Source organism: Eupeodes corollae, chromosome 2, assembly GCF_945859685.1.
Source record: "Eupeodes corollae chromosome 2, idEupCoro1.1, whole genome shotgun sequence".
NCBI classification, from domain to species: domain Eukaryota; kingdom Metazoa; phylum Arthropoda; class Insecta; order Diptera; family Syrphidae; genus Eupeodes; species Eupeodes corollae.
The window spans coordinates 13,683,773-13,693,217 of record NC_079148.1 but is presented as its reverse complement, the minus strand read 5'-3'; the positions used below and the strand labels follow the sequence as shown (position 1 = coordinate 13,693,217).

General features: G+C 34.8%; 1 protein-coding gene across 1 annotated transcript; it reads right to left on the bottom strand.

Annotated features, from left to right (window-relative positions):
- Positions 1 to 2,774: 2,774 nt before the first annotated feature.
- Positions 2,775 to 4,224, bottom strand: LOC129944171 (uncharacterized). Its single transcript, XM_056053405.1, has 4 exons — positions 4,156 to 4,224; positions 3,364 to 4,096; positions 2,855 to 3,284; positions 2,775 to 2,791 (listed from the first exon to the last, which is right to left on the bottom strand). Exons 1-4 carry the CDS (start codon positions 4,161 to 4,163, stop codon positions 2,775 to 2,777), a joined length of 1,188 nt encoding a protein of 395 aa, XP_055909380.1. The 5' UTR covers positions 4,164 to 4,224.
- Positions 4,225 to 9,445: the final 5,221 nt, after the last annotated feature.

Below are 9,445 nucleotides of genomic sequence, written 5' to 3'. Positions count from 1 at the left end.
TACAAGGTGAATGTTAGCATTCGCCCTAACCACGACCTGGAAAACAGGGCCCTACTTAATCATTTTTATCTTCGAAATAATATGACACAATGGCGATCTGAGAACCGCGGTTTCATGCGGTTCAATGACGATTCGTTGGCAAATTCCATAATCGCCGAGCAAACGGGACCAAGTCCCTTGTTAGTGACGAAGGTTGAGCTTCAGCTCATCTTCAACTCAATAAAAAACAAAAAGTCGGCAGGTATCGATGGTATATCCAACGTTGTACTAAGACATTTACCGACGGAAGCAATTGACATTTACACCACACTCTTCAATAATGCACTGAATAATGCATATTATCCAGTGCATTGGAAGACCGCTGTGGTTCATCCTCTCCCGAAAAAGGGAAAGGACAACTCCAACCCGTCAAATCTTCGGTCGATAAGTCTTCTTCCGAACATCGGCAAAGTTTTCGAAAAAATCATTAATAGGGCTCTGACTAAGTGGGCTGCGGAAAACAAAATTATTCCGGATAAATAGTTCGGGTTCAAGGGGGGCCATGACACAATTCATGCTGCGTCTATGAAATAAATCAAAACAACAATGCACAGGTGCTGTTCTGGTTGGTTTGGAAAAGGCCTTTGACACCGTATGGTTAGAGGGTCTTTACCTGAAACTGAGCAGGCTTGGCATTAGCAAGCCATTGTTGTATATACTTTATGATATGCTTAACGGTAGAAAGTTTGTTGTCAAAAGTGGCAATGTAACTTCTACCACAACATTCTCAATTAAAAATGGTCTTCGTACGCCGACGATCTGATTGCGTACAGAACGGCCCGAAAGGTTGAGGTTATTAGAAACCTCTTGCAGCGTGATTTCGACAAGATTCAGCGATATTGCGACGACTGGAAACTGAAAATAAATCTCCCGAAGTCAGAGACAATTCCGTTCCGGACTCCGTTGGCTGGGCCACGAGGGATACGTGCAAGAATTGGCGCAAGATGGTCATCGTTGATCTTCACGGTCAGCCATTAGCGAGCAAAAGTGTGGTGAAGTACCTCGGTATCTGGTTAGATCAGTATTTATATTTCGACAGACATAAAAATGCTGCTCTGACCAGGGCCAGAGGAGCCTTCGCTCTGTTTTTTAGCAGTCGGCTTGACCCCAAAGTGAAAGTAATTTGCTACATGGCCCTCATACGGCCAATGATCGTTTATGGTTGTCCTGTGTGGTTCAACGTTGCCCCTTCCCAGATGGAGGAGTTCCGGGTGTTCGAGCGGCAGTGTTTACGACGCTGTACCGGCTTATATCGAACAGCCGAATCTTCTTATGTGCATTACTATTCCAACGAGGTCCTATACAACGGGGCTCGAATCAATAGAATTGACATTTTCGTGATAAAACTCGTTCGAGGTCACATTGCAAGAGCTATGTCTTCGACATTTTTTAATTTTATTTTCGGGGCGTTCTATCCGAATGACGAGTATTTTGAGAGTGCACGCTTGAGCGGCTTCATTCCCCCAGAGGCATTCCTCTTTTTAGATAGGTGCGGTCTGATACAGGATAGATTGGCAGTTCCGTTAATCTACCACGTCAGACGAAGAACCGTGGATAGGCTACTCCCAGTGCTGTCGTTTCACAAATTCCGAGAGTAGCAGTTTTACTAAAATTTGGGGAGCATTTTATGAAGTTGGGGAGCCTCGTTTAAAGACGGAACATTCGTTCTGCATTCATTCACAATGATAACAAAAATGACAAATATACAATGCTTATAGTTATAAAAAAAAAATCATCGACGAATGCTACGGGCAGATATTTCATAAAATAAATATGATCACAAATGAAAATAAACACAAAATTTTTTAATTTTTTGTATCAATATTTTTATTCATACGAACATAAAGAAAAATGTTGGAAAATGATATAGCAATGTAACCTCTAACTAAACAAAAGAAAAGTATCCATATACATACATAGTTATATATCTACATAAATATAACCACATAAGAAATCTTATTATACAAAATAACTAAAAATAGATCATTATTTACACATGTACATATGTACCTACATACATAATAAAGCATAAAATATAAAAATAAATACATACATATTACATCATTATTTCTTTTACTCTAAACCTCTTTTTTTATACTTCTCAATTAAACTCTTCGACGGTACCCACTTTTTGCAAGAGTTATTGTTTAGAAGTTCTTTTGCCGTTAAAATAGAATTTACTGTTTCTACATGAAGGCAGTTTCTCCTTTTGTCTTTTATTAGACTAACCTCCGAAAATTTTCTTTCAGCAGTCGCACTACTATGGGGAAAAGCAATAATCGTACCCACAAATTTTCTTATCAAAGGAAAAAGATATTCATTCAAAGCATTTTTACTTTGGAAAACACATCTGTAGAAATCTTCAAAATCCAATTCATTTGAAACACAAGTTTGGTTTAGAAATAGCCGCCATTCCTCATCTAGATTTTCAGAGTCTGTCTCATCCACTTAATTTGGAAAAAGCATCATTAAAGAACCAAACTGGGTGCTAAATTCTTGGGGTCAATACCTTGTATTGCGATTAAAACTTCATCATCAAAATTAATTCGGGATCTTACTTGTTTACATAATTCAATGTAGTAGTCACGACAATTAATTTTTATTGCTCTAACGTCAGAGTCTGATATGTTTTTTTTTATTAATTATTATTGCCGCTTTTGCCCCAATATAAATGTCGTTAAGTTTTAAAAAAATATTTTCGTTTGAGAAATCTATTTTATGTATGTAGCTGTAAATCATCTATAAATGGTGGCTTGACAAAATTTTGAAGAAGGGTTTTGTAATACGTTTTTACAGTTTGGAGCAAGGTACATACGTATTTTTGGGGCTTCTGCTTGAAATTCAATGTTTATTTTATTTGTTATATTCAAAACGTAACCCAAGAAACTTAAATATGTTTTATTTATTTCTGTGATCTCTGAACAGATATTATGTGCCAAATCCATATTGCTTTCTAACTCATAAGAAATAAAGAAATGTTGCAGTGGAACCCATTGTTCAAGAATTCTTGAAATAACGTTTTCCAACGAAAGCCACCTAGTTGAAGACATCTTAAGAATTTTGTGCACCTCAACTGAAAAATATTTTTGAAACTCTTCCAGTTCCAGTTTTCGCTTAGGACTATGCGCAAAAAAAGAATATATATTTCTGGTTAGGGCCTCAAGATGGGAGGGAAGTTTTTTGGAAGCTGCCGAGAAACACAAATGCAATGAGTGGCAAATGCATCCCATTACATAAAGATGCGGCTATCGTTTTGTAAATGTTTAAACTGTCACAGTTTTCTATACTAATTAATGACAGAAATTTATCTCTAACCTTACATACAACAAAATCGAAATACCTTACAATTAAAACTAAGCATTTGGTTGTGCTGACGTCCGTGGTTTCATCGATTATTAATGAAAATGGTTGGTTTCGAATAATTTTACCAATTTCTTCCAGTCCTTCTTCATTAAGAATCGTGTTGTTTCCACATTTAAGACTTTTAGCTATTTCGGAGTCGGAAGCCGCAGCTTTTATCAAATCAATGATTGGTGATATCAACGAAATTGCGAGATTATATTGAATTAAAAACATTATAACTCGCAATTCTGCTGTTTTAATTTTATTTGTTTTGGTCTTGAAATTTTTTGTATGTTGGATATTATCGATCAGTGGCTGTTTCATTAACGATTGTTTCAGCTTTGTGTGTTGTTGGGAATCTTGATGTCTCTCCAGGTGTGAGTAATTATTTGGCAGATTAATCTTGCATATTTTGCAGAAGGGTCTTGTGGTATTATTAGGTCCAACTCCTTCCTCTATCCAATCAAAACTTTCGAGCCAGGCGTTCCGAAATTTTCTTACCCTCTTTTTGCTTGCTTTGGTGTTTGCTGGATCTGGATCCTTTCTTTTTACTGCAGAAGATGTTGTGTTGGTGACATCTTCCGTTAATACTTCTGTTGACCTTGAGCTAGACGGTTTTTCTGTATTTACCGATGGAAGCGATGGTGGTGGAGGAGCTTCTGAATCTTTTGGTGGTGGTTGTTTTGTTTGGGTTTTTGATATTTTTATTAAAAACCTGTCAAAATGTTAATATTTTAATAAAGGAACCATGCATATCCAAAATTATGATCTTACTTTTCCATTTTTAATTTATTTTCTCCTTTCTTGAAATTTATTAATGTTTGTCAAACGGTAACTAAACTAACAGTGAATGTTTTAATAAAATGTATGAATAAGATATAGCTATGGCATGCCGATAAAAATATCGCTACCTCACTTGCTCATGCATTGAATTGAACTTCAACTGGAAAAATGGTTTTACTTGTGTTCCAGTTGAAATTGAAACATGACATTTTAAAGTTTAACAGAGATGTTAAATTTTGAATGGCAGCAGGGATGTGAGAAAGCAGGATTTAAAAATATTTTCATTAATTTTCTATGTGGAGTCTTAAGGAGCCATTTTGAGACATGGGTAGCACAGTAGCCCTTCCTACAGTAAACGAGCCAAATGCTACTATAGTAGCCATTCCGACAGCAGTGGCTACTCCTGTACAATCGGGAAGTCATGGCACAAGGCGGAGCAGAGCTCCTTCGGTTCAGTAGGGCGGTGTCCGAATGGGACCGAACTGATAGGGTGAAGCAGGAGAACCAGTTTTGGTGGCTTCAATCGGCACTTGATATTGGGTAGTCAGGATGGGGTTTTAAGCCTTGGCCGGCTTACATACTTGTTTTATAGTTTTAGGTTTTAGTTTTAAGTAGAATAGGCATGGTGGCACAAAAAGAAATAGAAAAAAATTCAAACAAATAAAAAAAAACATTAAAAAAAAACATGGAATAAAAAAAAAAAGAAAAAAAAGACAACAAAATATGAAAAACAAAAATGTTAGATAGTTAGATGTGCTGCTGTGGTTGTTCTAGTTTTAAGTAGTTTATAGGTAGAATAGGTAGTTTAAGTTTTATTTAAGGACCTAATTGTAAGTAGTTTTTTTGTAAATATAAAAAGGATACTGATATTAGTTTTTTAAATTTACTAATGAATACAAAAATAAATGAAATTGAATTGAAGTTAAAATAGATCTTAGGCATTAGTATTAGGTATTATTGTTTAACTTAGAGTGTCCGTATGGGACCATTAAGTAGTTGTAAGTTATGGATAATTAGGCTAGTTTTATGAATTTTGTCAAGCTTTAAGATAGGTTTAAGATTGAATTAATAAAAATTAATATAAAAAAACAAGTGCGTTGGACTGTCATGCAAGGGGTCCTGCCTGTGCCACCTACCTTTTTTTGCGGTTACTGCCTCTTGCGAGGAATTGACAAATTCTCCAAGAGTAATTCTTGTCATGAAAAAGTGCTTTCCCAAATTAGCCGTTAGGATTCGGCATATTAACTGTAGGTCCCTTCCATTTCTGACAATATTACTCGTATACAGGAATGGTTGAGAGTTGTAAGTCACTAGGCCCTGTTTCTTCATAAACTGTTGAGCCACCTAATTTATTTATTTATTTTATAGTAAAAAAAAAACCACGCAATTTTCTTGAGAGCCTTTTCTGCCTTCTTATCTGTATAACAAAATTTATTTGAAGTCGATATCTCTTCTGGCTCTTGAGCTAAAAAAACGTCGCTAACGTACGTACACACGCACGCACAGACATCTTTCTAAAAATCTTTTATTTCGACTTTAGGGACCTTGAAACGTCAAGAAATGTCAAAATGTTCAATTTGACAAATCGGATCCATTACAATGACTTCCTATGTTAAGTTAAAAATAATTTTATAAATGTCGTATGGATTTAGCAAATTGCTAAAAATTAAAGTAGGGATTTTGTGATTTTCACTTTAGCAAATTGTTAAGAGGTAGTAAGACTTTAAAATGGTTTAAAACTAAATAAATCATCTTATATTAAGAAAATTGCTAACTGTCAATTCTTTTTTTCTTTTTAAACAACATCAGAGATTTAAAAGACGTTGTCCTCCATTGTTTAAAATTCTTTTGCCGATAATATAACTTTTTAGCTCTTATTGTATATATAATTTCTGCATAGATTTTGTTCATAACAGAAAACTTCTTATTTTAATTGTAATATTGATATATTTTCGAAATGTGCTCCAATATTGTTAAGAAGAAGAAGAAGTGTGTATGTGTCATTATTAACATTGTTCACATTTTACACTTTTGAGGTGACTCATTTTGACATTTCACTATTTTATCTCGCTCATACTTGATATGTTAAAAGGAATTGTTTTTTTTTTGTTTACAATGTGAAGAACTTGGAAAATCTGTCAACAGATGAAAATCCTTGATTAACCAACTAGTTGACTCTAACAACCATACAAAATATTTCTATAATAATACACCAAGTTGTCATATAACAGTAATAACTACTTTACCTTTTCTCCATCAACAATTTCTATACTTAACGCATTTATTTTTATTGTACTTAGTTGTTTGACAAGTGCATAACAATATCATGTTTAACACGCAATGCGTGTGATATTGTCTAATCCTCTTGCCATATCCCCCTTTCTATCCATAGTTTCTACATATCTTTGAACACACAAAACATCTTATAGCAACACTACTAATGGCGGTGTTCATCAATACTGAAAGGGTAATAGTACAGCTGAATGGTATTACGATACTTACCTACCAGAGTGCGCTACCATCTGATGATGGCTTACAGTGTTTTGCCGATATGGTCTGTAGACTTACTTCTCCAAAGTAGCGCTAGAGCTATATTTAATCCATTCGTTGTCGTCCTCGACGTCGCTGACCGTGGCGTCATTCACCGTCTTTGTCGCTGTTTCTTGTCGCCGTGGTTATCTTTGACGTTTGCCTTTGTAGTATTAGACCCGAACAGCTACAGCAGCTATAGAGAGCTGTAACGTTGTTGTTCCACTTGTAATTATACCACGTTAATTCCACTTTACGTTTCGCATTGCTAGGGTTTCAAAAGTGCGAGTGAGTGTTAGCTGTTAGCTGGATGATGGGCGCACAAAGGTATTTTATTTCAAAACATTCAGTTCCATATACATTTACTACAGTACACAAAAACCAAACAAAAAATAAAATTAGGTAGGTACATAAAAAAAGACAAGACGGTGACTCCAAATAAAGGGAGTCTTGAAAGACTCACAAGCAATAGTAAGTACCTACCTGTAAAAAAAGGCCATTGAGGAACACTACTCTAATTCTCTTTAAACAAAAAAAAGTGTATTACATTTTTTGACGCAGCTCATTGCTGACAAAAGAAATGTCATTCTCATCACTGACGTATAAATTCTTTTGTGTAAATGATCAAAAAATAAAGTAAGGAAAAACAGAAAAGAAAACAAACTCAGAAGCAATTGCGGCAGCTATAAGGATCCTTTTACAAATCTCCACTTAAAGTGTTTAAAGAGCCAAAAGGATAGGATATGAACATGAAGATGCTAATATTTGAAAGATGCATATAAGATATACCATCAACAACGGTTAAGAGGATTTTCACCGGCTGCTTTCTTTTTTCTTGTTTGTCGTTTTAATTTTTTTTTCTCGAGGAGAGTTAAGTGAAGTGTTTACTTAGGCCGGGATTAATTACATAAGAGTTTATGAACTCTCGAAATAACTTTATCTGTCTACCTGGACAGTTTGTATTTATGATTAAGATAAGCTATAGGATAAACATGGTATTACAGAGATTGAACCATCTGGTAAAATTCGAATGAAGATGTTATCTTTATGGATGTTATATCTAGATCACAAGTACTTTATGCTGTTTTGAATTTAAACAGATACCAATTGCAACCTTTTAAAATCCTTAGATGATGCTCAAGATTATATTAAATGTGTACCGGATTTCTAGGTTCGTATCAAAAACTTCCACTTTTTAAAGTTCCCACAGTAGGTTTCAGCTAAACAGATTCTTTACTGCACAATCAATGTAGCCATAACGTCATTAAAGAACATTTTTCTTCCATAGGTAAGTTGCCCGAAATTTACTCGGTTTCTTTCATGAATACCTATTGCTGCAAGAATACCCAACTTGCGTGCTCTGAAAAATTGTAGCACTGACCGTACTTTGAAATGACGCAAGTGTGCACCGGGTCTAATAAAAGACTTCCTATACATTTTGTAATAGTCAAAAACACTCCATATGAAAACCGAAACTTAGCTGTCATTCTAGTTTGCCTTCAAGATGAAATGTCAATTCGCACTCACACATCTTATGTTGGGATAAATTTACTACACACATTGAAAGTTTGGGATCAATATTAGCCGCGTTTTATTATCACCATGATCTGATCCGGATCTTGGATTTACATGCATTACAACAACAACACAAGATCCTGCTTTGTGTTTGGATCTCAATTTGAGATCCAAAATTTAATTCTTTTTTTCACAACAAGGAGCGCTGTATCATTGTGATTTCACATGTAAATGTTGGTATCATTGCAAACAAATTAAATAAAACCTGTATTGCCATATAAACATTTCCATTTGACTGAAATAAAATATTTTTTAAATAGAAAGTGAGAAGCTTTATATTTATTTATTTGGCATATAATCCATGAAATAATTAGATATTTTAACAAAACTTGATATTAATTGGTGAAATTCAAATAATTAAGTCCAAAAAAATGTATATTTGACATAATTTATGGGCATTCTTTTCCCAAAAAAAAGAACAAAAAAAAATCATTGAGCAAAATGTTCTATGGGCAACCCAGCTTTAAATGTCAAAAAATATAAACAAAATCGAGAAAGCTGCAGAAGAAATGGGAGAAAATACAAATAAATCGTAAGTAATCTCTAAATTAATTTATTTTAGTGTCACATTTATCAAGTTCAATTTTATGAATAGGTCAAAACGAATCTGGACTACAGATGAGACGAAAGCGTTCCTGGATGCTTACGGGAAGAGGCGTTTTGAGTTTGAGAGTGCCAGACTCAAAAAGTTCGCAATGAGAAATGTCTTGGAAGATCTTACTTCGTTTGGAGTTTTGGTAGATATTAATCTTTAAATTTGATGTGACTCGTTATTTATATATAAATATTCATTTCTAATGTTTTTTGCAGACTCAAACGACAACCGTTTTTCTTTATTAGTTCAGAGCTGAGCAGAGTCTGAGCGAACAGAGTACCTAGAGTAGAGTAGAGTAGAGTAGAGTAGAGTAGAGTAGAGTAGAGTAGAGTAGAGTAGAGTAGAGTAGAGTAGAGTAGAGTAGAGTAGAGTAGAGTAGAGTAGAGTAGAGTAGAGTAGAGTAGAGTAGAGTAGAGTAGAGTAGAGTAGAGTAGAGTAGAGTAGAGTAGAGTAGAGTAGAGTAGAGTAGAGTAGAGTAGAGTAGAGTAGAGTAGAGTAGAGTAGAGTAGAGTAGAGTAGAGTTCTGAGCAGAGTAGAGTAGAGTAGAGTAGAGTAGAGTTCTGAGCAGAGTATGTTCAGAGC